This window comes from Crotalus tigris, unplaced genomic scaffold, assembly GCF_016545835.1.
Source record: "Crotalus tigris isolate CLP2741 ecotype Arizona unplaced genomic scaffold, ASM1654583v1 scf7180000024426.592134, whole genome shotgun sequence".
Taxonomy (NCBI): Eukaryota; Metazoa; Chordata; class Lepidosauria; order Squamata; family Viperidae; genus Crotalus; species Crotalus tigris.
The window spans coordinates 286,159-313,975 of record NW_024100593.1 but is presented as its reverse complement, the minus strand read 5'-3'; the positions used below and the strand labels follow the sequence as shown (position 1 = coordinate 313,975).

General features: G+C 52.0%; 3 protein-coding genes across 8 annotated transcripts in view; 1 reads left to right on the top strand and 2 right to left on the bottom strand.

The window, feature by feature from the left end:
- Positions 1–475: 475 nt before the first annotated feature.
- On the bottom strand, positions 476–5,090 carry LOC120302165 (general transcription factor II-I repeat domain-containing protein 2-like). Of its 2 annotated transcripts, none has more exons than XM_039330196.1 (3): positions 4,957–5,090; positions 860–2,802; positions 476–709 (listed from the first exon to the last, which is right to left on the bottom strand). In XM_039330196.1, exon 2 carries the CDS (start codon positions 2,793–2,795, stop codon positions 864–866), a length of 1,932 nt encoding a protein of 643 aa, XP_039186130.1. In that variant the 5' UTR covers positions 2,796–2,802; positions 4,957–5,090; the 3' UTR covers positions 476–709; positions 860–863. The 2 variants fall into 2 exon arrangements, with proteins under 2 accessions (XP_039186130.1, XP_039186129.1); XM_039330195.1 differs by lacking the exon at positions 4,957–5,090 and adding an exon at positions 4,362–4,556 and having other exon boundaries at positions 477–709.
- Positions 4,677–11,370, top strand: VPS28 (VPS28 subunit of ESCRT-I). The gene is made up of 10 exons (XM_039330197.1): positions 4,677–4,728; positions 5,097–5,418; positions 5,507–5,535; positions 5,762–5,799; positions 7,074–7,163; positions 9,108–9,213; positions 9,353–9,454; positions 9,554–9,607; positions 10,075–10,166; positions 11,033–11,370. Exons 2-10 carry the CDS (start codon positions 5,382–5,384, stop codon positions 11,148–11,150), a joined length of 666 nt encoding a protein of 221 aa, XP_039186131.1. The 5' UTR covers positions 4,677–4,728; positions 5,097–5,381; the 3' UTR covers positions 11,151–11,370.
- A 298-nt stretch (positions 11,371–11,668) lies between these two features.
- Positions 11,669–27,817, bottom strand: part of TONSL (tonsoku like, DNA repair protein) — a 37,186-nt gene continuing 21,037 nt past the window's right edge. For 4 of the 5 annotated variants that reach the window (XM_039330190.1, XM_039330191.1, XM_039330193.1 and 1 more), the window contains 13 exons: positions 26,890–26,962; positions 26,069–26,232; positions 24,837–24,960; positions 22,791–23,452; positions 22,631–22,701; positions 20,910–21,066; positions 19,429–19,507; positions 18,377–18,678; positions 16,871–17,042; positions 14,928–15,106; positions 14,723–14,796; positions 13,589–13,722; positions 11,669–12,237 (listed from right to left, as the gene is read on the bottom strand). In XM_039330190.1, the coding sequence (XP_039186124.1) occupies positions 12,044–12,237; positions 13,589–13,722; positions 14,723–14,796; positions 14,928–15,106; positions 16,871–17,042; positions 18,377–18,678; positions 19,429–19,507; positions 20,910–21,066; positions 22,631–22,701; positions 22,791–23,452; positions 24,837–24,960; positions 26,069–26,232; positions 26,890–26,962 (2,385 nt within the window). In that variant the 3' untranslated portion in view covers positions 11,669–12,043. Of the gene's footprint in view, positions 12,238–13,588; positions 13,723–14,722; positions 14,797–14,927; positions 15,107–16,870; positions 17,043–18,376; positions 18,679–19,428; positions 19,508–20,909; positions 21,067–22,630; positions 22,702–22,790; positions 23,453–24,836; positions 24,961–26,068; positions 26,233–26,889; positions 26,963–27,817 lie in introns of those variants that run through there. The other variant, XR_005555092.1, reaches the window with a different exon arrangement.

Genomic DNA, 27,817 nt, shown 5'->3' with positions numbered 1-27,817 from the left:
TGATTAAAATCTGGGTACTCAGCAACTGGGATGCATGGACTGATGGTCACCCCGCCCTGGGGTTGTTGCGGTTGCCGTTTGTGACCTTTGCAGCCGGCTTCCAACAAACCAAGTCCAATTGGGGGGGGGGGAGAACTGGATTCGTTTAATGACTGCACAATTCACTTAACAGCTGCAAGAACCAGAGCGGCAAAAGGGTGGTGAAATTAGGTGTGACTCATTTAGAAACCGAACAACAGAAGCTCTGGTCTGTTGTGGTCATAGGTCAAGGACCACCGAGACCAAGAGCCTAGACTAGAGGTCAGCAACCAAAGAGCCATTTGGACCCATTTCCCAGAGAAAATGCCGGGAGCCACAAAATCCTTTTGACATCTAAAATGAAGATGACACTGCATATATCTTTTTTTACCTTCATGCTGTGTATAAAAAAACTATAGCATGTTGCATTTGTGAAATCAATGAACTGCTACAGAGAAAACATTTTATGTTTTATTTCTCCATGCAAGAAAAACATTTTGAACTCCGAAAAAAAGACGCCGGGTCTACGGTTACTTTCAAATAAAATAATGTCTACTTGAGTCCTCCTTGTATTTATGAAATAAAAAGGCAAACTTAAATTGTCCGCCTGCAGGAAACCAAAAATGCCGTCTGCTTCTGTGTGCCGTCATCCTTTTATCACGTGTACTGGAGCGTGCAGCCCGCTGTCAACCTGAATAAAAGAAGGACCATTTCACCGAACAATGTCATACATATATATATATATATATATATATATATATATATATATATATATATATATATATATATATATATATATATATATTTGCAAAATAATAGCCAATTGAAATATTGATTTTACCTGGTTAATGTGATTTTTGGTTCTCAATCTCAGCGCACAGCGTCTGCACATCAGGGCTGTAAGACGTCAGCTTCATCTTCACACAGGACTGCAGGCTGTTGCCCGCGAGGCGTGAGCGATATTTGTTTTTAATGTAGTTCATGTTGGAGAAGACCTGCTCGCATATGTAGGTGGATCCGAAGATCGACAGGACTCCAAATGCATATTTTTTCATGTTGGTGTAAGTGACGGGGATGGCATTCCAGGTGTCGAATATAAGCTTCTCCGGTTTGGGAAGGCGTTCAATATCACTCCATTTGTTGTTCTGAGCAAGAACGGCCTTCTGACGGGCAACATTTTCAAGGTTAGCCGTCAAGCGTTGGAACTTGGACACCCACATGTCTTTGTCGGCGATGTCGGCCAGCTCCATCTCCAGATCGGGTTGGCTTACACCTACAAAGGCAGTCATATTCAAGAGGGATGGATCGATGGTCAGGGGAGCGACAGGGAAAGATAATGTGTTTTTTTCCTCTCTCAACTCACAGAATCGCTTTCCAAACGATGTTTGCATTGCGGTGATTGCAGACTGCAAATGCTCCAAATTTGTCACATCGTGAGCTTGTTTGAAGTCCCTCAAAGAGGGGAAGTGAGACAGTGTACCTCTCTCTAAATCTTTGGCAAACACTGCCAACTTGTGCTCGAATGCCAAAAGCTCCTCCAGCATGTGCAGGGCTGTGCCTCCTTTCCCCTGAAGAGTTGTGTTCAGCACGTTCAGGTGCGCTGTCATATCGACCATGAAGTGTAGCCTTTCTAGCCATTCTGGCCATTGCAGCTCCGGAAAGGTGAGCCCTCTGGTGCCCAGGTAAATTTTCACCTCTTCCAGACACGCGGCAAAGCGTTTTAGCACCTCCCCTCTGGACAGCCACTGGACTTTGTTGTGCAGCAGGAGATCCGAAGACGTGCTTTTCACCTCATCTAGTAGGAAATGAAACTGGTGGCGATTTGAACCTTGTGCCATTATTTTATTGACAATCTGAATGACCACATTCATTACTTCTGCGCATTCCGGAGGAAATGTTTGAGCGCACAATGCCTCTTGGTGCAGGATGCAGTGAAATGTTAGCAGCGTCCTACCCAGCGACTTCTGCAGCAAAGCCACAAAGCTATCCTGTGCTCCTGTCATACTCGGTGCCCCGTCAGTAGCCACTGACACCAGGTGGGTGGTGTTTATTTCATTGGTTCTTAAATAATCCAAGACAGCCTCATAGATCTCCTCGCCCCGAGTCTGGCCTTTTAGTGGTATCAACTCAATCATTTCTTCCTGTGGCCCAGCAGAGTTCACATACCGGCAGAACAGCGCTATTTGTTCTTTGGATGCATTACAGGCGATTGAGTATGCCACAGCTGAATTGATGTCTTTAATTTGCTGTCTGGTGATGTTTTCTGCCATTTCTACGGTTCTGTCTTTGACAGTCTTTGCAGAGAGAGGCATATCTCTGATTTTCTGCACAATTTCACTCTTGTTTTCGAAGTCCGAGAATAGATATTCTGAAATCTTAATGAATGATTCTTTGATATAATCTCCATCTGTGAACGGCTTCCCGTGCCTGACTATTTCCTGAGCGGCCACAAAACTAGCATATGTAGTTGAATGTGCAGAGTTCATCTTCTTAAAATGATTTTTGCTCAGATCAACCTTCAGATCAGCCTTCTGCATCAGTTCCAAAACGGCTTTTTTTCTCTCGTCTCCATCCGGATATTTTTCAGCAAAGGCTGTGTGTTTATTCTGGAAATGTCTTGCAACATTCGACTTTTTGTTGTTTGCCAATTTCTCACCACATATTAAGCATACCGGTAAACCAGTCTTGTCAGTAGTGAAAGCAAATGAATATGTCCACGTATCATTAAACATTCTGTGTTCTTCCGAAATTTTTCTTTTCTTGCACGATTTATCCATGGTTGGCCTAGCAGGGGTCAAAAAGCACAATTAGAGAGAAAGGAATGCAATATGTAATTCTGAATACATATTAGTAAGATATGTTATGGATTGATTTAATGAAGAGAAGGGCTAAGAGTGACATGATAGCAGTCTTCCAATATTTCAGGGGCTCCCCCATAGAAGAGGGAGTCAAGTTATTCTCCAAAGTATTTCCTGAAGGCAGGACAAGAAGCCATGGATGGAAACTAATCAAAAAGAGAAGCAACCTAGAACTAAGGAGAAACTTCCTGACAGTGAGAACAATTAATCAGTGGAACAACCTGCCACCATAGGTTGTGAATGCTCCACCACTGGAGGTTTTTAAGAAGACTGGACAGCCATTTGTCCGAAATGGTGTAGGGTTTCCTGCTTGAGCAGGGGGTTGGACTAGATCAGTGGTTCTTAACTTGGGTGATATTGCCCCCCAGGGGGCAATTTCATTTTTCAGGGGGGCGATGGAACGAAAAGGGTGCAATATGGAGGCGATGGAGTGAGAAGTTTTGGGGACACTTGAGACTTTTTCGTACAGTGAATCGCTGTCATACAAAAACATCAGATTGCTCACTATTAGTGGATTGAATTGTGTTTTCAAATGTTCCTCCAGCTAGCTTCAGTACAGAACGCCGTACATACGTGAAGACGCATCGCTTATCTTTGTGTGTGTTGCGCAGCAGCGTCTACCCATACAGTGGCACGTCATTGGCCAGAATATGGCAGATATGGGAAAAAGACTGGAAATAAATTATTTGCATCGATATGTCCTGATGACAATTTTAAGAAAAGAAAAAAAGTATTTGCATAAATTGAAGAATTATTTCCTATGTTGTGATTGAGAGGGAGGGGGGGCGATGACAACTTCCTCATTGGCTCAAGGGGGCGATTCGTTCAAAAAGGTTAAGAACCACTGGACTAGATGACCTCCAAGGTCCCTTCCAACATTTATTTATTTTATTATTATTATTAATAATAATAATACTGCTTACGATAACTAATTGTATTTACTACTTCTAGTATATTAATTATGTAAATATATGTACCCAGACAATATTCTGTTTGCTAAATATTGAAAATGTTATTGGGGGGTAACCCCAATCCTGACGCCAACCCTAACCCTGACCCCATTCTATCCCTAATCCTATAAAATCTAATAAAAACTTTTTAAAAAGCACAATAAATCTGCAGGGGAGTATCACACACTGGCAGTTGTGAGACCTTTGGAGCGAGAGGGAGCTGCAGCCGAGGGAGGAAAAAGCCCGGCTCCTGAGCTTAGAACGGGTTCTCAACCTTGGCCGCTTTAAGACTTGTGGACTTCAACTCCCAGAATTCCTCAGCCAGCTTTGCTGGCTGAGGAATTCTGGGAGTTGAAGTCCACAAGTCTTAAAGCGGCCAAGGTTGAGAACCCCTGGCCTAGAAAGAGGGCAGGAAGGACAAAAGAGAGCAAATCGGCATCCAAAGAACAGTTTTTTTTCCCCCCGGCAGGTCTTCCTTTCCCTCCTCCGACTTTTATCATTTGTTAAATTAGTACGCCGAAGGGTTTCATTCTACCTGCTGTGGACGATGGGCTTTGTCGTCTCTCCCCGAGCGCGGCTTCCACGCGGGCTGCTTTTCCTGCCGGCTGAGGCCTGGAGGGGACCCGGCTGGGGAAGGGAGGGAGGGAAGAGCGGCCGCAGACGCGGGCCTGGAGGGCGGATGAGGCGGCGGCGGCGTCGAAAGGCCGCGCAAGATCCGCCTCAGCGCGTTTCTGAGGGAAAGCAGGCAAGCGCCGCCCTCCCCTTCCTCAGGGAAAGCCCGCGCTGTCCCGACAGGCCCCGCGCCAGGCACCCGGAAGCCGCCCGCTCTACCCCTCCCCGCGTCTATGGTCGCAGGACCGGAAGTGGGCGTGCCCAGCCTCGGGAGAGCCACGGAAGGGAAGGTGAGCGGCGTTCCGGCCCCGACGCGACGCTCCCAGGCCGGGGGGGGGCGCCCGTCAGAGTCACCGCCCCGCTTTTCTCCTCCCGGCGGTGGAAAGGCGGCTCCGCTTTTTTTTCGCTCCTCGAGCCTCCACTCGCTTTTCTCCCCCCCCCCGCGCTGTTTTCGGCTCGGCCTCGCGGGTCCGGGTTCCCTTCCGGGCAACAAATAAAAGCCGTGGGGGGAGAGTTACCTCAGCTTTTCCCACGATCGCGGCGTCGGGCTCTTCCTCCGCGCAGCGTCGTCCCGAAGGGAGGAGAGGGCGGGGCTTTCCCGCCGGGAACCCGGAACCTCTCACACACACAGCGCCGCCGCCGCTCTTCTCTTTCGTAGCTCCCCGGCCGAGGTGCGCGCGCAGCGCCCGCCTGTCCAATCGAGCGCCGAGCGGAGGAAGAGAGGAGCGGCAGACCCGGCCAGCCGATCGGCCGAGCTTCCGGGAAGCGGGCCTGCGCGGCGGAGGCGGCGGGTGAGGCCGGGCTCTCCGCGGGGTGGGCGGCCGGGTGGAGGAGAGAGCTTCTCCCCGGGCCGGACGGGGGCCGCCCCGCTTCTCGCTAGCGCCGCCGCCGCCGCCGTTCTCCGCAGCTGCCCGCGGCCCCGCCGCTCCAGCCAGCCGGCAGGATGTTCCACGGGATCCCCGCCAACGCCGGGATGGGAGGTGAGGCCTCGGGCCGGGGGGGGGGGCAGCGGGGAAGGGGGGGGCCGCGGCTGGCGACGCTCACCTCTCCCCTCCCTTCCGCTTTCAGCCCCAGGGAACAAGCCGGAGCTCTACGAGGCAAGTCGGGGGAGAGGCCGGGAGGGGGGGGGTGTTTCTCTCTGTGTGTGTGCGTGTGCGTAGTTGTATCTGTGTGTCGTTTCAGGCGCTGCCGGGGCTGCCGTTGGTCTGGCTTGAAAGAGGGCGGGATGGGGGGGTCCTCTCTGTAGCCTCTCCCCCCCCCCCCAGATACAGTGCCCTCCCCGGGTGGGGCCCGGGAGCAGCTCTGAACGTCTTTTCCTTGCAGGAAGTGAAGCTGTACAAAAATGCCCGAGAACGGGAAAAGTGAGTATTTGTCATTTAGGTTTTCTTTTCTTCCTTGTGTTTGCATTGACTTCCTTCCTTCTTTCTCTTTCCTTTTTCTTTCTCCTATTTGCATTTCCTTCCTCTTTCTTTTTCTTTCTCTTTCCTTCTTCTTTTCCTTTTTCTTTCTTGATTTGCATTTCCTTCCTTCCTTCCTTTCCTTTTCTTTTTTCTTGTATTTGCATTCCTTTCTTTTCTTTTTCTTTCTTTCCTTCCTTTTCTTTCTTGTATTTGCATTTCCTTCCTCTTTTTTCTCTTTCCTTCCTTCCTTCTCTTTCCTTTTTCTTTCTTGTATTTGCATTTCCTTGCTTTCTTTTCTTTCCTCTTCCTCTTTTTTTCTTTTTCTCTTTTTTCTTCCTTTTCCTTTTTCTTTCGTATTTACATTTCCGTCCTTTCTTTTTCTTTTTTCTTTCCTTCCTTCTCTTTCCTTTTCTTTTTTTTTGTATTTGCATTCCTTTTCTTTTTCTTTCTTTCCTTTTTCTTTCTTGTATTTGCATTTCCTTCCTCTTTTTTCTTTTTCTCTTTCCTTCCTTTTCTTTCCTTTTTCTTTCTTGTATTTGCATTTCCTTCCTCTCTTTTTCTTTCTTTCTCTTTCCTTCCTTTTTTCTTTCTTTCTCTCTTTCCTTCCTTCTCTTTCTTTTTCTTTCTTGTATTTACATTTCCTTTCTTTTCCTTTCTTTTTTTCCTTTTTCTCTCTCGTATGTACGTTTCCTTCTTTCTTCATTAAAACGAGGACTCAGATTGTGGGCAACATGCTGACCCTGTAACCTTCTTAGCGAGGGCTGTAAGTTCTGTGAAGTGCTTTATAAGTTTAAGTGCTGTTGTTCTTTCTCTTTCTGTTTACTGACTTTATATGCCGCCCATCCTGCTATCCAGTAACTCTGTGTCCTCCTCTCCCCCCCCAAATGACCCCCCTGTGGCAGAAGTCTCCAACGTGGCCACTTTTAAGACTCGTGGACTGGGGAATTCTGGGAGTTGACGTCCACAAGTCTTAAAGTGGGCAAGGTTGGGAAGCCCCGCTCTGTACAGATTTGCAGGCATCTCGGAATGGGGAGCCAGTGGAGGTCAAGGGGCTCCCCACAGTGGATCTGGCCGCCATGTTTGCAACTGGGGAGGGGCAGGGAGGACCAGCAGCCCAGGGCTGAGTGCGCAGAGCAACCCAAGAAGGGGCCTCTGGGCCCACCAGCCCGTCCCACCCGGGAAGGCCAGCCTGGGTGGGTGGAAGCGGTGCTACTGCTCTCTCCACTTGGTTTCAGATACGACAACATGGCCGAGCTTTTCGCTGTGGTGAAGACCATGCAAGCCCTGGAGAAGGCCTACATCAAGGACTGCGTCAACCCCAACGAGTAAGTGTCCGAAGGCCTCGTGGCGAGTGTAATAGAAAGACACGAGTTGGGTGGGATCTTGGAGGTCATCTGGTCCAACCCCCTCTCAAGCAGGGGAACCTGTACCATTATATATGCGGAGGAGGAAGGAAAATGGAGAGAACAGGTCTGTTGCCCAGAGAAAAGCCTCCTCATGTGATGGGCCAAGTGATGATCCCGCCTGGCCTCCTCAGGTGCTTCTAGAGATCTGGGTGGGATCTGGTAGGAGAGCCCAGTCTTTCCCGGGGGACACTCGTCAAAGGATTCGGAGCAATTAAGTGACAGCGGGAATTAACCCCCTTCCCCCCTTCTTTGATGGATCATTAGACTTCCAGCAGCCTGGAGGTATTCTTGTCACCCTGCCCCATCTGCGGCAAGGCAGATAGTCCTTGACCTACGGCCACAATTGAGCCCAGCGTTTCTGTTGCTAAGTGAGACACTTGTTAAGTGAGTTTTGCCCCAATTGACTTTTCCTGCCACAGTTCTTAAATGAATCATCGCAGTTAAGTTAACCACACGGTCGTTAAGTGAATCCCCCATTGACTTGGCTTGTCAGAAGGTCACAGAAGGGGATCACGGGACCCCGTTTATGCAACCGTCATAAATACGAGCCAGTTGCCATTTTGGTCAGGTGACCGAGGGGAATGCTATGAGGGTTGCAAGTGTGAAAAATGGAGATAAATCGCCTTTTTTTCCCCCAGAGTGTTCTAATTTCAAACGGTCGCTAAATGAACAGTTGTAAGTCAGGGACTACCTGTACAAACTTAGTTCTCACCAGCCACTGCCCAGGAGGGACAAGACTACACATGCAAATAAATATTTTAAATATTTTGTTACTGTTTTAACTGGCTGTATTTCTAAAGGGATTTTATGTTTTCTAAACTTTAATTAGGAGCTGCCCAGAATTGGCTGAAAGGTGGGCGGCTGTAAACAATGTTTTAAATAAATAAAAGACCCCTCCTTTTTGCTAAAGGGGGCACGATGGCTCAGCAGTTAAAGCTGCCAGCCTGGGTTCAAGACCTGAGCACCATGCACTGGGCTGAGTTCCCCTTACTTGCCCTGCCCACCTAGCAGTTCTAAAGCATGCAAATGCAAACAAATAAATAGGTACTACTAGCACCCGGGTCAGCAACCCGCGGCTCCAGAGCCACATGTGGCTCTTTAAGCTTTCTCCTGTGGCTCCCAGTCCTCCTCCGTCATTTACAGAGAGGCACTTGCGCTTCCCTTCTCTCTGTGTGTAAAAAAGAGAGTGGCCTCACGCTGTTCTTCAACAAGCTGACAAGCTTATTGGGTGGGGCTCCTGCCTTTGCTGCGTCTACACAGGAAGCAGCAGAAAGCAGCAGAAAGCAGCAGCTCTCTCTCACACACACACACACACTGAGGGGGGAACAGGATTGGCAGACCAAAGGCAGGAGAAAGCCAGCCCAATAAGAATGTCAGCTTGTCGGAGAACAGGGTGAAGCCAGCTTGCCAGGTGAGCAGAAGATCGGGGAGAGGGAGGGAGAGAGAGAGAGAAAACACGCACAGCACCTCTATTTCTTTTTAATTAAACTCTTCAGTCAAGCTCGTGCCCTCTGGCACGCGTGCGCGCACAAGTTTTGTGGCTCCCAGTGTTTTCTGTGGGAGGCGGGTCTAAGTGGCTCTTTGAGTGTTTAAGGTTGCCGACCCCTGCACTAGCGGTTCTAAAGCATGCAAATGCAAGCAGATAAATAGGTACCACTACCGTGTTTCTCCAACATTAAGACCCGGTCTTAGTTGACCATCATTGACCACACGACCATGGAAATTGTCTTTGGACAACGGTTGGCCAAGAAACAGATGAGCACACACACACACACTTCACAGTCCGACACAGCTGGACGGGGAAGTCTTGACCTCCTCCCCCCTCCATTGCTGCTCACTTTTGGGCCCCTCCCTTCCTGGCAGGTACACGGCCGCCTGTTCTCGCCTCCTGGTCCAGTACAAGGCCGCCTTCAAGCAGGTGCAAGGGCTGGAGATCAACTCCATCGATGACTTTTGCCGCAGGTTTCGAGTAAGAGATCAAACGGGGGGGGGGGCGTTTGCATGAAAGAGCGCCTGTGCCCCGCCCGGTGACGGAGGGAGGGGGGCCAGGCCTGTTCAGGGGAAGGGGGGGGATCTCTCTGAGAAGTAGCCCCTCTTTCCCTTCCCAGCTCGACTGCCCGCTGGCCATGGAGAGGATCAAGGAGGACCGGCCCATCACCATCAAGGACGACAAGGGCAACCTCAACCGTTGCATCGCAGACATCGTCTCGGTAGGTGTTAGGGGGAGACCCCGGGGGGGCCACTCTCTGCAAGATGGACCCGGCCAGGTGCCTGACCGGGGCTGGGGCGGCTTTCTCTCTCTCTTCCAGCTCTTTATCACCGTGATGGACAAGCTGCGCTTGGAAATCCGGGCCATGGATGAGGTGAGCAAAGCGAGGTGGGGTCCTGGTCCCCCCCCCCAATCGACTCTGGGGAGAATAGTCTGAGCCCCCCTGGCTGCTCCCTGGCCCTGGAGCCACAATGTGCTTGCCAAAAGGGTTACCTCTGCCTATGTTCAAGCAGGGTTAGTGCCCCGTTCCTCCAAATCCAATAATTTCCTTCCTTCCTTCCTTCCTTCCACACTTTTCCTTCCTCTCCCTTCACTTTTTCCTTCCTTTCCTTCCTTTTTCCTCCCTTCCCTTCCTTCTTTCCTCACTTCCCTTCTTGCCTCTTTCCTTCCTTCCTCTCCCACTTTTTCCTTCCTTCCCTTCTTTCCTCACTTCCCTTCTTGCCTCCTTCCTTCCTTTTCCCTTCCTGCCTGCCTTCTTCCTATCTTATCTCCCCTCCCTTTCCCAGGAGCCAATAACAACCAAGCCAGGGGGATGATGGCCCTCTTTCTCCTCCTCCACAGATCCAGCCGGACCTGCGAGAGTTGATGGAAACCATGAACCGCATGAGCCACTTGCCCCCAGACTTCGAGGGGCGGCAGAAAGTCAGCCAATGGTGAGCTCTTTCCTGGCGGGACAGGAAGCCTTGGGCCAACGGCAGCCTTGCCAGTGTGCCCCCCCTCCATCCCGTTGGAAGGTGGGGAGGGGGGCCGGAGAGGCAGGGATGGGTAAAGACAGAGGAGATGCAGAAACAGAAGCCGATTCTTTTCTCCTTCTGGGGCCCTGGGTGCTCTCCGGGCTTGGCTGTTGTCCTGCAGACGTTTCATGACCCAACTAGGGAACATCATCAATGCTACAAGGATGTGATGATGGGGGAGAGATGAGTGGGGGAGGACAAGGACAACTGTGGGGGTCTTTTTTTTTTGCAGACCTTTTGTTACCCGGCTAGGTAACGTCATCCATGCTGGGAGGGAGTGGGATCCAGTCTCTATTGATACACGTGGCCTGCCCTGCCAACGTCAACAGGAGCAGTTTTGGCAGTTCCTTTATTGGGCTGCTTACTGTATTAATGACTGGATAGCCAATAATAATAATAATAATAAAGTTGGGAGGGACCCTGGAGGTCATCTAGTCCAACCCCTCGCTCAGGCAGGAAACCCTAGACCGTTTCAGAGAAATGGCTGTTCAGTCTCCTTAAAAACCTCCAGTGTTGGAGCATTCACCGCTTCTGGAGGCAGGTGGTTCCACTGGTTCATTGTTCTCACTGTCAGGAAGTTTCTCCTTAGTTTGTCTGAAATGGTCCAGGCCAGGGTTTCCTGCCTGAGCAGGGGGTTGGACTAGATGACCTTCCAGATCCCTTCCAACTTTATTATTATTATTATTAATTTGGTTAGTCTTTTCTTCCCCCCCCCCCCCCGAGAGACTGGGGAGGCAAAGCAGGCCCCCCTCCTCCCCCTGTGCTCAAGACCCCTTTCTCTCTAGGCTGCAGACCCTGAGCGGGATGTCGGCTTCCGACGAACTGGACGACTCTCAAGTCCGCCAGATGCTCTTTGATCTGGAGTCGGCCTACAACGCCTTCAACCGCTTCCTGCACTCCTGAGGCCGAAAGAGGGAGGTCTGGCCCTCCGGAGGAGGAAATGCAGCAGGCGCCCCTGGGCTCCGTCCACTACATCCACACACGTTTCCAAAGGCCGTCGGGTGTCTGTTTGCCTGTCTGAATGCAAGGACTCTAGTTTCCCTTCCTCCGGAGAAAGACGCCCTGCTCAGTCTCTACGTTTAATCCCTCTTCTCCTTGTGTGGGTCGCGGGGCAGATATTTACCCCACGGGTGGGACGGAGTGGGGATGGACCAGCCCCTCCTTCTGCAACCTTGAATTGGGGGGGCAGTAGCATATCGGAGGGGTGGGGGCTGCCTGTATTTATTTGGGTTTTCCTTTCGCCTCAAAGAGGGCATTTTTGTGGGTCTGAAGCAAATAAAACCTTTCTTACAATTGAAGCTGGCAACCTACCCGATTTATTCCGAGGTCGCTTCCCATCCCTGCCTCTTCTCAAAGTTATGAGTAAAGTTTCACCTCCTTTCCCTTCCTCCCCTAAAAAGCTGAAATGGGGGGGCTGCGTCCCTCCCCCAGCTCTACTTACAGCTAGAGAAGCAGCGACACTTAATAAATAAGGGACGGTTCAACACAGGAGGGCAGCATTATAAGAATTATTGGTTTAAAACAGCAGCCTGGTCCACGGAAGGGATGTGATGCTTTGTCTCCCACCCAAGTTTGCTCTGCAGGCACAAAGTCCTGAATTACACAAGTCGGATTTGTGGTCCTCTGTATCCTGTCTTCAACTTGTGTGTGTGTGTGTGTATGTCCTCTTGATTTGGCTGTGCGATTCCACACGTTCCACTGAGATTCCGCCGGAGTGGGACGGCGTGAGTGGCGTGTAGCCCGTGTCGCCCAATCGGTCCTTGACTGGTGGATCCCCGTCTTCACGGATGCCTGCACTACACACTCTGGCAGAAGAGTTTGTGGTGACGGGTGACGGTGTGAAGGGAAGTGTTGGCCGGGCCGTGCCACAGCTCAGCCACGTCCCGCTGATCGCTCCTGCTTAGCTGCCGGCCACAGAGTTGCAGGTGACCCACCAGGGAGGAGAGCTTGGTCCACGTGACGGTCTCCAGGGGTCCACGGACAGAACAGCCTAGGGAAAAAGGGAGAAGGAAGCCTGTTAGAGGCGTCTCCTGGGAACCCCGTCTTGAACCCAGGCCCGGCTCTCCCTGTCAAGCAGCAAAGGTGGGCTTCAACGTATTCATTTATATTAAGTTTATACATCAGCCATCTCAATCGAGCCACTTAGAATGCCATAAATGACACAATGAAACAATGAGTAAAACGGTGAGCATCGGAAGTTAAAACCCAGAGCGGTTAAAACGTTTTGATACCTACAAATAAAAAAGCGTTCAAATGGACAACCGTGCAGATCAAAAATGGGAAACTTTTAATTAAAGCCTTGCCCGGTTTCTTTCAATGGTATCCTTGCTCCGTTGTGAAGTGACTCCAGAAGACAACTGGCAAGCGAGAAAAAAAAGTTGATCTGGGAGAATCGATCTATTCATTAAATTTCTAGAAGGAAGGGCGTTTGGGCAGGGGGAGGGGCTGAGAAAGACAAGCAGACCGAGCAGCTTCCTTCGTTTTGTGAAGGACAGACGCAAATAGAGGAGAATATAGTTCAGGGTTGAACTGTGGGTTCCTGGGTGTTTTCTGAGCTGGGTGGTTTTCTTGCAGACGTTTCATGACCCAATTAAGTAACATCATCAGTGCTAGAAGGGAATGGGGTTTGGGGAAGAGGAGGAGGAGGAGAACTGTGGGGTCCTTGGTGCTCTCTGAGCTTGGTGGTTTTCTTGCAGACATTTCATGACCCAACTAGGTAACATCATCAGTGCTAGAATGGAATGAGGTGTGTGGAGAAGAAGAGGAGGACTGTGGAGTCCTTGGTGGTCTCTGAGCTTGGTGGTTTTCTTGCAGACATTTCATCACCCAACTAGGTAACATCATCAAGGCTTTAAGGAATGGGATTTGAGCAAACTTTATTCCTTAATAGCTCTGATGTAACCTAAACGTCTGCAAGAAAACCACCCAGCTCAGAGAGCACCAAGGACCCCCACATTCTTCCTCCTCCTCCTCCTCCTCCCTTCTAGCACTAATGATGTTACCTAGTTGGGTCATGAAACGTCTGCAGGAAAACCACCCAGCTCAGAGAGCACCAAGAACCCCACAGTCTTCCTTTTCTTCCTTCCCCCCTCCTCTGCTCCCCCCTCCTCTCCACAAACCTCCTTTCCCCTCTAGCACTGATGATGTTACCTAGTTGGGTCATGAAACGTCTGCAAAAACCCCAACAAGCTCAGAGAGCACCAAGGTCCCCTCAGAGTAGATGGAGGCTGGAGTCACCCATCATACTACAGGCACTAAACTCCAGGGCAGAGTGACGGGACACCCTGGCTCAGGTGACTGTGGCTGCAGCCTTCGGCCGTAGAAAACCCCAGCAAGCTCACCGGCCAGGCTAAGGAACCGGAGCCCTCGCTTCCGCTCCTCCAGGGTGACCAGCAGCGTCCGGAGCCCAACCAGGCTGATGGCGGGATTTGCCGACAGGTCCAGCGAGACTAAGGACAGGCAAGCGGGGAGGCTCCTGCGGAGAGAGAGCAGCTTCTGAGTTGCGGATGTGAACAGCAGAGTTGGGAGGGGCTTTGGAGGTCTTCTAGTCCAACCCCTGCTCAAGCAAGAGACCCTTAACAGAATAACAGAGCTGGAAGGGACCTTGGAGGTCTCCTAGTCCAACCCCCTGCTCAAGCAGGAGAAGCTATGCCCCAGGTGCCCAACCTCAGGAGCTCTATGACTTGTGGACTTCAACTCCCAGAGATTCCCCAGGCAGCCCTCCGATGCAGCCAGAATAACAGGAGCTGGAAGGGACCTTGGAGGTCTTCTAGTCCCACCCCCTGCTCAGGTGGTCTGCTTCCAAGGTTCAGGAGAGGGGTTCGCAGAGCAACCTGAACCACAACTCCAGTCCCACCCACCTCCACTGGGCTGCTGGGGAAGGAGACCCCTCCCCTCCTTTCATCATTCTAGGACAGTGGTTCTCAACCTTTTTAATGCCGCGACCCCCAACTGGTCGTAAGTTGAGGACTAAACCAGTCGTAAGTCAAGGACTACCCAACCGGTTGTAAGTCGAGGACTTTCTCCGCCCGGGAGTGCCGTGCATGCGTGGTGCCGCCCCCTGCACCGGCCGAGGCGTAGCTGGCAAGTGGCAAAGACGGAGCAGGCCGACCACCGGCTGGGCCACCAGCTGGCCCAGCCCAAGGGAGGTAAGGCACCCGCCGGAAAAGGGGGGAAAAAATGGTGGACAGCCTTGCTTGGCGACCCCCGTGAAATGGTCGATCGACCCCAACTGGGGTCACGACCCCCAACTGGGGTCACGACCCACCCCTCATTTTCAGAAGCCCAGCTGCGCAGAGAGCATCTCCTGTCGGAGGGCAACAAGGAAGACTAAAAGCACAGCAGCAGAAGCCGAAAGGAGCCCCCCTACCCCCGTTGCCCCCAAGGCAGCCTGGGATGATGGCCCCTCCCAGGGCTTGTTCTCAGGCCCCTCCCTCTTCCGCCTTCTCACACCTGGGCATAAGCAGCTTTCTTACCTCGCTAGCTCTGACACATCCTCATCATCCAGGTGATTCCCAGAGAATCCCAGGTGGGTCAGAACGCAGCCTTCCTGTCCGGAGAAGGGTCAAGATTCAGAACTCAGGCTGGGGGAGGAAGGGGGGGGTCCTGTGTGTTTGATCTTCTCCCCATCCCTCCAATTTCACAATGCAGACCGTCTCCGGGCGATGGGAGAACACCCACCTGCATCAGATACCTAACCACGGTGTCCCTCAGCTGCGGCCGGTCACCCGCCCGGAGGTCCAAGGAGCCCAACTCCAGATGGGTGAGCGAGTGGCAGGGCAGGCTTTTAAGCAGCACCTCAAGGCCGCGGGAGCCCAAGGGATTGTGGGACAGAGAGAGCCTCCTGAGGTTCATAGCTCCTGCAAGGAAATAGAGCAGTGGTTCTCAATCTTTTTAATGCCGCGACCCCCAACCGGTCGTTAAGTCGAGGACTACTCAACTGGTGCAGCACCGTTTGCAGACTGGGACTTTTGGCAGGCTCAGCAGGGCAGAGACAGCCTGGACAATTCCTATTGGCTTTGGAAAGCCAATAGAATGAGAGTCTATTCAAGTGAGTCTATTCTATTGGCTTTCAAAAGCCAATAGAATAAAGGGAGGAGCACAGCTAAGGAAAAGCAGGGAAAAATGGCAGACTGTGTTGTTTGGCGACCTCCGTGAAATGGTCGTTCGACCCCAAATAGGGTCCCGACCCACAGGTTGAGAACCACTGAAATAGAAGGAGGTGGAACATCTCCAGATGTTTGAGGGCCAGAGGGGGGGAACGAGGGAGGACAGGAGAAGTATGGAGGGCCACAGACAGGGACAGCATCACCGTGGCTGGACATTTTAGCTTCAGGAGGCTGCCAAGCTTCCGAATGACGAACCCAACCAAACAAGCACCCTGGGGAGGATCCAATCTCCTAATGCAGGGGTCCCCAACCCCAGGGCCGTGGACCGGTAACGAGCCGCGGCATGCCAGCAACCGGTCCACACAAACAAGCAAAGCCCCATTCACAGGATGCAGGCAGCACACAAAACCACGCACGCTTCGGTCCGCGGAGAAACCTCTCTGCACGGAACCGGTCCCTGGTGCCCCAAAGGTTGGGGACCTCTGTCCTAACGCAAAACTTTATTGAGTACATCACTTCGGCACATAGGAAAGCGAAGCCAACTCTGGCAAGACCCCCAACCCAAACCCCTATAAGAAAAATACAGAATTCTCCCTCTTCCCTCCTCCCTCTTGGCAAGATCATGTTGCCCAATCAAGTATGCTATGAGAAAGTGTCTCTGGGTCTAGCCCAGGGGTCTGCAACCTTAAACACTCAAAGAGCCACTTGGACCCGTTTCCCAGAGAAAAGAAAACATTGGGAGCCGTAAAACCTGCGCATGCGCACACAGTTTAATTAAAAAGAAATAGAGGCTGCTGTGCATGAGTTCTCTCTCTTTCCTCTCTTTTTCTCTCTCTTTCTTCTCTCCCTTTTTCCCTCTCCCTCCCTCTCTTTTTCTCTCTCCCTCTTTTTCTCTTTTTTCTCTCTCTTTCCTCTCCCTCTCTCTCTCCCCCCTCCCTCTCTCCAATCTTCTGCTTGTTCTCCAACAAGCTGACACAATTCTTATTGGGCTGGCTCTCTCCTGCCCTTCTTGCTTCCTGCAGAGATGCAGCCAAGGGAGGAGCCCCACCCAATAAGCTTGTCAGCTTGTCCAAAAACAGCGTGAGGCCACTCTCTTTTTTACACAGAAACAAACACACATACGAGGGGGGGGGGAAAGTGCAAGTCCCTCTCTCTGTCTCTGTCTCTGCAAATGGCGTAGGAAGCTGGGAGCCACAGGAGAAGGCTCAAAGAGCCGATGTGGCTCCAGAGTTGTGAGTTGCTACCCCTGGACTAGCCAGACGCCTGGTGTAACATCCTTGAGTCTCACAGTCTGGTTTCTTAGTCTTTGAAGACTGCATTCCAATCCCTTTCCCCCCCACTCCCCAGTTTGTTGGCAAACTGAGAAACAGAATGGGTCACACCAGCAAAACCGTGCTTCGAAACTTGACAGAGGGGCGACCCTCCTCAACAAAGGAGTCTGAAGACCTCCCACCACCCCTTATCTTTCAGTAGCCAGAGGTGCCCCTGACCATCACACCTGTCCCGTCTTCCTACCTTTCAAGGCACCGGCCAGCAAGAGAGAGTGAGGCTCCGAGAAGATAGGGCCGAGGCCGCAGGCTTGCAATTGAAGGGTGCCCAACACAGGGCAGGCCTGAACCAGCAAGGCCAGGGACTGGGAGCTGCGGTCACCCAAGGGGTTCAAGCTGAGGTCCAGCTCTTCTAAGTTCTGGAAGGAGGAAAAGAGAGTGTCAGCAACTGGAGAGACAGGAAAGTTAATTTGAAAGCTAGTGCCTCCACGCCGGTTTTCTCATCCACGGTTGAGAGTTGGACTCCAGGATGAGTTTAGCTTAAGAAGGCTAGATAACTCTTAGGAAATAGAACAAGATCATATTCAAATAATTAATTTATATAATTAATATAATAATTATATTCAAACAATTAACCAGTGGAACAACCTGCCTCCAGAAGCAGTGGATGCTCCAACACTGGAAGTTTTGAAGAAGAGACTGGACAGCCGTTTGTCTGAAATGGTGTAGGGTTTCCTGCCTGCAAAAGGGGTTGGACTAGAGGACCTCCAAGGTCCCTTCCAACTATTATTATTATTATAAGAAAAAAACCCCGAGAAAGTCCAGTTGCCTTTTGGAAAAAGCACCTTTGGGACAATCGTGACCTGGACGATGGAGAACCTCCACGGATGTTTCCTTTTTCTTAGCTCCTTTCCCTACTTAGCACCTCAGGGCTTATGCCCAGTGACTACCATGTTTCTCCCAAAATAAGACCAGGTCTTATATTAATTTTTGCTCCAAAAGACGCATTAAGGCTTATTTTCCAGGTAGGTTTTATTTTCAGGGAAATACGGTACTAAATGCCTCCATCTGGCTGACGATCTTTGTTGTTGTTGTTAGTTGCGAAGTCGTGTCCGACCCATCACGATCCCATGGACCACGTTCCTCCAGGCCTTCCTGTCCTCCACCATCTTCTGGAGTCCATTTAAGCTCACGCCTCCTGCTTCAGGGACTCCGTCCAGCCACCTCCTTCTCTGTCGTCCCCTTCTTCTCTTGCCCTCCATCTTTCCCAGCATTAGGCTCTTCTCCAGGGAGTCCTTCCTTCTCATTAGGTGGCCAAAGGACTTGTTTCAACTTCAGGATCTGGTCTTCTAAAGAGCAGTCAGGGTTGATCTCCTCCAGGACTGACCGGTTGGATCGCCTTGCAGTCCAGGGGACTCGCAGGAGTCTTCTCCAGCCCCAGAGTTCAAAGGCCTCCATTCTTTGGCGCTCAGCTTTTCTTGTGGTCCAATTTTCACAGCCATACATTGCAACTGAAAAAAACCATGGCCTTGACTATACGTACTTTTGTTGGCAGGGTGATGTCTCTGCTTAATGATTTTAATTGGGGTTTATTTTGGGTGGGGTGTGGCTTATATTACGAGCATCCTGAAAAAAACCACACTAGGGATTATTTTCCTGGTTGGGTCTTATTTTTGGAGAAACACAGTATTTATGAATGGGAGATTTTAAATGAAAGGGATGCTCTGCTTTTCTTCCTACACAACCCTCCTACCTGGAAGGTCAATGACCCGGGAAGGCCTGCAGCCAACTTGTGCAGCCCGTCGGGGCCCAGCCGGTTGGCCGAGAGATCCAGTTGCTTCAGCCCAGGGATGGTCCTCAGGGTGGCCTGCAGCTCCTCAGCCGAATCGTCCCCCAGGCCGGTCCCAGAGAGGCACAGCTGGCGGATGGAAGCCTGCAGCTTGAGCGCCCGCAGGAGAGGGCGCAGGTGCCGCTGGCGCAGGGCCGTGCCGGAGACGCTGAAGGACGAGCCCGACTCCTGGCGCTCCAGCAGCTTCACCAGCAGCGGCTGTTCGCCTGCAGGTCGGGGGGGGGGGGAAGGACCCAGGTTAGACAAGCCGCTTGCAGGGAGGAAAAGCAGACGTCCCAAAGGTGTTTTTTCAGGAGGCAACTGTTTTTTCTTTGAAGGCGTTTCGCTTCTCATCCCAGAAGCTTCATATGGGTGGTGGGGAGTGGAAGGATTTATACTCCTTGCAGATAGCTGGTCATTTGCATCCTTTTAAAGCAGCGGTTCTCAACCTGTGGGTCGGGACCCCATTTGGGGTGGAACAGCCATTTCACGGGGGTCGCCAAACAACGCAGTCCGCCATTTTTCCCCCCCTTTTCCTTAGCTGTGCTACTCCCTTTTATTCTATTGGCTTTTGAAAGCCAATAGAATAGACTCTCTTGAATAGAGTCTAATTCTATTGGCTTTCAAAAGCCAATAGGAATTGTCCAGGCTGTCTCTGCCCTGCTGAGCCCGCCCAAAGTCCCATTCTGCAAACGGTGCTGCACCAGTTGAGTAGTTCTCGACTTACGACCGGTTGAGTAGTCCTCGACTTACGACCGGTTGGGGGGTCGCGGCATTAAAAAGGTTGAGAACCACTGTTTTAGAGAGTCATTGAGGCCACCTTCTGCGTATGTGCGCAGGCTAAAGTAGGTTTTTAAAAAATTCTAGGTCCCCGTTTGTACTTACAACTGCGCCTAAAATTTGAGCAGGGCTGCGCCCGAGAGGCATGAATAAACCAAGAGAGAGCAGCGCCCCGCAGAGGCGGGCTGGGTGCTTACCCACCGCCAGGGTCTGGCAGGCCTTGCGGTATCTCTCCACCAGGGGGGGCAGGTCCCAGGACTGCACTTCCGCCAAGACCTGAGAGACGGAGAGTGGGGAGGGGGGGTCAGCTGGCCTGGGAGGGGAAGGTACAGCCCCCCCAAGGGCTGGGTTCCCCTGGGACACTCCCCTTCCACACCGGGGTCCCGTTCAGAGGGGCAGAACCTCCGTGGCCACGTGGCAGGGCTCGTCCCCAGCCCACCCACCCCTATCCCCCTCCTTCGACCGGTGGCTTCTGTTGGGAACACAGAACACACCCTTTGGGTTTCCCTCTCTTCCCCAGATCCCAGGGCTTCCCTCCCAGCTGCCCGCCTGCTCTGTCTGAACTCTGGGAGCTCTGCGGGATGCCGGAAGAATTCCGGTCGGCAAGGGAAGGGGGGGAGGGGGGACAGGGTGTTGGGGCCCGACGAGGCATCCCACTCTGGACGCGGTTAATAGACTAAGAAGGTCCCACCTCCGCTCCCATTTGAGCATTGGTTCGTTTCTTATTTGGGTTTTTTGGGGGGGGTTTGACTTTTGTTCATTTAAAATGTTCTAATGACCTATTGCTGTTTTATGATGTTTTAAACCACCCAGAGACACTGGATAGTGGGATAGGCAGTATATAAATTTGGAAGGAAGGAAGGAAGGAAGGAAGGAAGGAAGGAAGGAAGGAAGGAAGGAAGGAAGGAAGGAAGGAAGGAAGGAAGGAAGGAAGGAAGGAAAAAAGAAAGAAAGAAAGGAAGAAGGAAGGAAAGAAAGAAAGAAAGAAAGAAAGAAAGAAAGAAAGAAAGAAAGAAAGAAAGAAAGAAAGGGAGTAGAGAGGGAGGGAGGGGAGAGGAAGGAAAGGAGGGAGGGAAGGAAGGAAAAAAAGAAAGAAAGGGAGGGAGGGAGGGAGGGAGGAAGAAAGGAAGGAAGGAAAAGAAAGAAAGAAAGAAAGAAAGAGGGAGGAGAGAGGAAGGAATGGAGGGAGGGAGGAAAAGAAAGAGAGGGAGGGAGGGATAAAGGAAGGAAGGAAAAGAAAGAAAGAAAGAAAGAAAGGAGGGAGGGAGAGAGAGAGGAAAAGAAAGGAAGGAAGGAAGGAGGGAAGGAGGGAAGGAGGGAGCTGTGGTGGAATCTGCAGACAGAGCAGAGGGGGAATAAAAAGTCTCTCAGTGGGAGGAAGCAAAGGAGATCAGACCCTTGAAGATTTTCTCTGCCTCTTCCCTCTTTCTCATCTTTTTTTCTTTCTTTCTTTCCATTCCCTTCCTTCCTTTCCTTTCTTTCCTTCTCTCCCTCCCTCCCTCCCTCCCTGGCAGTCTGGTGAGATTCTTGCAAAGAGGAGCCCAGCAATGAAGAAGCCCCTCAGAGCGGCTGGCGGAGGCGTTCTGGCCCCGGCCAGATTTCAGCGGCCCCACAGCCTGTGGGAGGAAGCCCACCCCTTTCCTCGCTTCCCCCCCCCCCCCCCCCCGCGTCCGCTCACCTCCTCGTTGCTTTGCAGGACGTCCAGGATGCTGTCCTGAGGGGCCAGCAGAGCCCCCTCCTTCTTGAGGGTCAGGCGGGGCAAGAGGCCGCAGGTCTGGTAGTAGCGCTGGGAGGCCTGCTCGGCCAACCACGAGACTGGCCGGTTCTCACCCTCACTGCAAGGAGGAGGAGGAGGAGGAGGCCGGTGAGCAGAGAGTCATGCAGGGGCTTCTCCTCTGGGGTCAGCCTAATGGCTTCCCAGCCCCCACCCCACATAATATCCAACTATGCCAGGGCTAGGCCACTTTGGCCCCTTCATGACTCGTGGACTTCAACTCCCAGAATTCCTGAGCCAGCCATGCTGAGGAGAAAGGGAGAGGTTTCCAAGCTGAGCCATGCTGGCTGAGGAATTCTGGGAATTGAAGTCCACCAGTCATAAAAGAGCCCAAGTGGCCTACCCCTGGCCTATACTATACCTATATAGAAACCTATTCTGAGATTTGTTTTTTAAATTTGTTTTCAAATCTAAGATCTGACTTGATTTCAAGTGAGAAGACTAAAATAACACAAAGTTTTTAGGAATTAATTTTGGCGTCCACCACTGCAATGGGAGTGATGTCAATCTGAGGGAATTATACTGCTATTTCCTGGTCTATACAGGTAGTCCTAGACCAGAGGTAGGCCACCTTGGCTCTTTCGTGACTCGTGGACTTCAACTCCCAGAATCCCTGAGCCAGCATGGGGGAACTATGGCCCTTCATGACTGGTGGACTTCAACTCCCAGAATTCCTGAGCCAGCATGGCTCAGCTTGGAAACCTCTCCCTTTCCCCTCAGCATGGCTAGCTCAGGAATTCTGGGAGTTGAAGTCCACAAGTCATGAAGGGTCCATAGTTCTCCCACGCTGGCTCAGGAATTCTGGGAGTTGAAGTCCACGAGTCATAAAAGAGCCAACGTGGCCTACCCCTGGCCTATGCAAAGAGAAAGTGCATGCGGGGGGGGGAGTCCTGTGCCCCTCCCTCCCTGGGGAATCTGAGATAGCACCCCTCACTCAAAACTCATTGATGCAAAATGTAAGTCCTTGTTTAGTGACAGAATGGAAACCAGCAACTTGGTTGTTAAGCCGAGTGTCGCTAAGCAAAAAGTGCCAAAAAGTGGGGTTTAAAACATTGCTTTGCTTTGCTTTATTCATTTTCTTTCCCATTTATGACTGGGATAGTCATAAGTGAGAGGACTGGCCGTACAGCTATTGTTCTCATCCCCATCATTAAGTGAGGCAGTTGCTCCATGAGGACTAACCATAAAAATCCAACTCGGCTGCCTTGCTACGGCCAGTACAGCAAGGCCGCCCCCCCTACCCCTTAAGCGGCATCCCCTTTTGGACTAAAGATGGCACATGAAGGTCTACAAGGGACGGTCTCAAAATTAAAGGCGGCGGTCGCCAAGTCTGAAGCTCCGCTTGCTTTTTATGGGTGTCGAACTCTTGGAAAAAACCCCCCCAGCAGTATAAAAATCGAACAAAATCAGTAAAGAAAGGACAAAATGAACTGCAAATGACGAAAACGAAAATAATCTTTTAAATTATTTTAGATAATTAAGTTGAATTGTCCCGCAGCAATTTGTCTTATTCCGGCTGGCGGGAAGCCAGGGGAAAGATGGGCCAGCACTGGCTGGACTGCTGACCCACCCAGCCTGGAGGGAGCCACGTGCCAAGGGGCAGGCCGGACCCTCCCCCCATTTACCTTTGCGGCACCGGAATCAGGAAAACGCTGTCCTGGACCTGAACTCGCACCCGGACAGGAGGCGACGGTAGCTGCAGAGGGAGGGGAGAGCAGAAGCTAAGGAAGCCGCTCGGGGTCCTACCTGGCTCAGGATGGGGGGGGGCTCAGCCCCAAACCTCACCTGCATGGCACCTGAAGGTGGGCTGTCTCCCCCTCGAGGGGGACTGCTGTCAGTTCCTTGCAGAAGGCCGCTGGGCTCAGCGGGAGAGTCCGGTCGTGGTGGGGGGCCGGCCCCTCGGCTTCTCCCCAGCAGGGTCCGGTCTAGGGTGAGGCGACTCTGGCGGGCAGGTCTCCTCCTCCTCCTCCTGGGGGTGGTGGTCTCGGGGGCCTGGCAGGGCGCCCCCCCTTCGCTGTCCTCCGAGCCGGACCCCCAAGCTTGGGCTGGGCTCCGGCGGCTCCTTTTGCGAGAGCCCCCGCTGGCCCCCAGGTCGTCCTCCAGCCAGTCGTCCCCCACGTACTCGTCTGCTGGGATCAGGGCTGGCCGAGGGTGTCCCTTGTGGCGCTCTGGGCTCGGAGGGGGGCGGAGGGGGGCGCTGCCCAGCCCAAGCATGGCGGCTTGATAGTCTGCAGGGGGCGCCCTCCCGGCCTCCCCCGCCAGGGCCGGGTCAAGCAGACGCTGCCTCTTCTTGACCGGCCGCAGGGGGCCCATGCAGTCCTCCTCTTCCGGCTCTTGATGGCGCTGCCTGGCACCGGGGGGCTTCGGAGGGGGGCCTTGGCACTCGGAGAGCTCTGCATCAAAGAGCTGGCTGGCGGAGTCTACGCGGGGAGGCGGGGGCCGGGAACCTGCAAGGGAGTTGGATTAGGTCAAAGCCCCCCCCCAGTCCGAGCGTCCTGGGAAGCTCCAGTACAGGAAGCTCCAGTACAGATTGGGTGGGGGGGCTCCCCATCATTTAGGGCAGGGGTCTTCAAACTTGGTCTTTTTATGACTTGTGGACTTCAACTCCCAGAATTCCTCAGCCAGACATGCGTGCCTGGCTGAGGAATTCTGGGAGTTGAACTCCACAAGTCATCAAAGGGCCAAGATTGAAGACCCCTGGTCTGCATTCAAGCCCACAGTTTCATCAAAATGGCCGACTGAGGAATTCTGGGAGTTGAAGTCCACCAGTCATCAAAGGGCCAAGTTTGAAGACCCCTGTCTTAAATCTAACAAAGAAAATGGAGGCCGACTGAGGAATTCTGGGAGTTGAAGTCCACCAGTCATCAAAGGGCCAAGTTTGAAGACCCCTGTCTTAAATCTAACAAAGAAAATGGAGGCCAACTGAGGAATTCTGGGAGTTGAAAGGTCCAAGTTTGAAGACCCCTGATTTAGGGGGACAGCAAGGTCCTGAACACTCTCTCTTCCTGATCCTACCATCCTCCTCTGAGTTGCTAAAACGGGGGTCTTCAAACTCAGCAACTTTAAGACGTGGGACTTCAACTCCCAGAATTCCCCAGCCAGCATGAGGAATTCTGGGAGTTGGTGCCCACGTCTTAAGGTTGCCAAAGTTTAGAGACCTCCCACCCCCTCCTAGTGCTAAAACGAATGTGAGCCAGAAGTTTGGCCAACCCCAGTTTGGGTTTTGAGGCTAAACATGGCTTCCCCACCCCCTATTTCCCCAGGCCAGGAGTAGACAACCTTGGCTCTTTTATGACTCGTGGACTTCAACTCCCAGAATTCCTGAGCCAGCATGAGTCCACGAGTCATAAAAGAGCCAAGGTTGCCGACCCCTGCCCCAGGCTATTAGCCCCATTCCACAGATTAGGGAGGTTCCAAGAGAAGCAGAAACCCAGGTCACTCTGCACTTGTGTACCTGGGCAGGTGAAGCACCTGACTTGCACCCAGAACGGGCACAGAGCAGCCTGCTCACAAGCTAGTCCAGTTTGAGGCTTGTACTATTTAACAAAGTCCGTCAGGGATCTCCAAGCTTGGCAACTGGAAGACCTGTGGACTTCGACTCCCAGAATTCCCCAGCCAGCACGTGCTGGCTGGGGAATTCTGGGAGTCGAAGTCCACAGGTCTTCAAGTTGGAGAGGCCTGTTGTAAAAGGAAGCAGGCAAACAGATTGAGATACAAACTCTCACACCAAGGGGGTCTCCTCGGATCATGTCCCACCCCCGAGACTGGCTGCCTCCTGGCCTGAAGCAACCCCCCCCACCCCTCCCACCCTCGTCCTGGGTGCAGTCTCACCTTGCTCTGCCATGGTTTTCCGAAGCAAGCTCTCCATGGCTTTGCAGCGGTCGTGGGTTTCCTGGTCCAGATCCTTCCCGTAGAGTTGCCCCCAAGCTTGGAGGGTGCCCAAAGGGGTCAGGCCCTGAAGCAGCAGGAGACACACAGAGCCTCAGCTCAATGTCTCTCGGGAAATCAGGAGATGGGGAATTCTAGTCTCGCCTTAGTGCTGATAGCCAGCTGGGTGATTTTGGGCCGATCGCCAGGTTACTATGAGTTCTAGTTTCGCCCTAGCCATGAAAGCCAGTTGGGTGAGTTTAGGCCAGTCACCAGGTGACTGTGAGTTGTACTCCCACCTAAGCCATGAAAGCCGGTTGGGTGAGTTTAGGCCAGTCACCAGGTGACTGTGAGTTGTAGTCCCGCCTAAGCCATGAAAGCCAGTTGGGTGAGTTTAGGCCAGTCACCAGGTGACTGTGAGTTGTAGTCCCGCCTAAGCCATGAAAGCCGGTTGGGTGAGTTTAAGCCCGTCACCAGGTGACTGTGAGTTGTAGTCCTGCCTAAGCCATGAAAGCCAGTTGGGTGAGTTTAGGCCAGTCACCAGGTGACTGTGAGTTGTAGTTCCACCTTAAGCACAAAAGCCGTTTGGATGACTTTGGCCCCCCGTTTCTTCTCTTTCAGCCCAATCCACCTCACAGGTTTGGTGTTGTGGGGAAAACAGAAGGAAGAAGAATCCGATATGTTTGCCACCTTGAGGTATTTATAAAAATAACCCAGGCAGGATAAAAATGAATAAGTCAGTAGATAAGACACCAAAGGGACAGAGAGAAATGTTAGAATAGAGCTGGAAGGGATCTTGGAGGTCTTCTAGTCCAGCCCCCCGCTCAAGCAGGAGAACCTATTGAGTCTCAGACGGATGACTGTCTAGACCAGTGTTTCTCAACCTTGACAATTTTAAGGCATGTAGACTTCAACTCCCAGAATTCCACAGCCAGCATTGCTGGCTGTGGAATTCTGGGAGTTGAAGTCCACATGCCTTAAAATTGTCAAGGTTGAGAACCACTGGTCTAGACTCTTTTTAAAAACCTCCAGTGATGGAGCGCCCATGGTTTCTGGTGGCGAGCTGTTCCATTGGTTAACTGTCCTCACTAGATCCCAGGCTGGCCAGCTTCTCAAATAAAGTCACACCAGTCCTGACACACTCACGCTCGCCCACCCATGTCCACCACCCGCAGCAACCCGCAGGGTCTCCTCACCGTGGCGTTGCGTAGCAACACTGACGCGCCTCTACGGATCAGGAGCTCGGCCACATCAAAGTGGCCGCAATTCAGGGCATCGTGCAGCGGGGTGATGCCGTCACAGCCCGGCCCCCCTGGGTCATCAGTGGTGGCGCCGTGATCCAAGAGCAAGCGGACGATCTCTGAGAAAGATACGAGGAAGTCACGTCCAACATTGTTCTGCAAGCCATACAGAATAACAGAGCTGGAAGGGGCCTTGGAGGTCATCTAGCCCAGCCCCCTGCTCAAGCAGGAGACCCTTGCAGAATAAGAGTTGGAAGGGAACGTGGAGGTCATCTAGTCCAGCCCCCTACTCAAGCAGGAGACCCTGACAGAATAACAATTGGAAGGGACCATGAAGGTCATCTAGTCCAGCCCCCTGCTGAAGCAGGAGACCCTTGCAGAATAACAGAGCTGGAAGGGATTGTGGAGGTCATCTAGTCCAGCCCCCTGCTCAAGCAGGAGACCCTTGCAGAATAACGGAAGGGACTGTGGAGGTCATTAGTCCAGCCCCCTACTCAAGCAGGAGACCTATATACCAGTTCAGACGACTGTCCAATATCTTCTCAAAACCCTCCAGTCATGAAGCACCCACAGCTTCTGGTGGCAAGCTGTTCCACTGGTTAATTGTCCTCACTGTTAGGAAGTTTCTCCTTAATTCCAGGTTGTTTCTCTCCTTGATCCGTTTCCAACTGTTGCTTCTTGTCCTGCCTTCCGGGGCTTTGGAGAATAGCTTGAACCCCCTCATCTTTGCTTATGAGCAGAACCCGCACCCCATCCATCGTTCAGTCCCCGCTTACCCAGATGCCCGTGATTGCAGGCCTCGTGAAGGGGGGTCCATCCGCAATAGTCCCGGGGGTTTACGGGGTGCTCCTGACACAGAAAGAGGATAGTAAAGCTGGAGGAAGAGGCTGAGGGTTTGGGGTTGTAAAAGGAACTTTTTTTTTAATTAATTCAATCGAACTTTGCCCTATCGTTACCCTGTGTTGGAAAGTATCTTGTAGGTTTTAATTTTAATTTCTCCTTTCAGGGGGAGTTCTAACTCACTTGTAAGCAGGAAGGGTGAAAAAAATAACATCTGCAGGAATTTCACAGCTGAATACTAATTCTAAATCAGGGTATCCAACCTTGGGCATTTGAAGACCGGTGGACTTCAACTCCCAGAATTCCCCAGCCAGCATAGCTGGCTGGGGAATTCTGGGAGTTGAAGTCCACCGGTCTTCAAGTGCCCAAGATTGGACAACTCTGTTCTAAAGGTCTGTTCTTTGAATAATTATTTTGGTCAAATATAAAGGGTGAGCTTAAGGCAGGTGTAGGCAGCCTTGGCTCTTTTATGACTCGTGGACTTCAACTCCCAGAATTCCTGAGCCAGCCATGCTGAGGGGACAGGGAGAGGTTTCCAAGCTGAGCCATGCTGGCTGTGGAATTCTGGGAGTTGAAGTCTACCAGTCATGAAGGGGCCATAGTTCCCTCATGCTGGCTGAGGAATTCTGGGAGTTGAAGTCCACGAGTCATAAAAGGGCCAAGTTTGAAGACTCCTGTCTTAAATCTAATAAACAAACTGGAGGCTGGCTGAGGAATTCTGGGAGCTGAAGTCCACCAATCATAAAAGAGCCAAAGTTCCTCACCCCTGGTCTAGGGCAGGGGTAGGCCACCTTGGCTCTTTTACGACTTGTGGACTTCAATTCCCAGAATTCCTCAGCCAGCCATGCTGACTCAGGAATTCTG

What these genes read in the sequence shown, in the direction of transcription:
- LOC120302165 (XM_039330196.1), bottom strand. Translation starts at nt 2,795, where the DNA reads ATGGATAAATCGTGCAAGAAAAGAAAAATTTCGGAAGAACACAGAATG.
- VPS28 (XM_039330197.1), top strand. Translation starts at nt 5,382, where the DNA reads ATGTTCCACGGGATCCCCGCCAACGCCGGGATGGGAG. An exon ending in ACAAGCCGGAGCTCTACGAG is followed by an intron (nt 5,536 to 5,761) that starts GCAAGTCGGGGG and finishes TTTTCCTTGCAG; the next exon opens with GAAGTGAAGCTGTACAAAAA. An exon ending in AATGCCCGAGAACGGGAAAA is followed by an intron (nt 5,800 to 7,073) that starts GTGAGTATTTGT and finishes ACTTGGTTTCAG; the next exon opens with ATACGACAACATGGCCGAGC.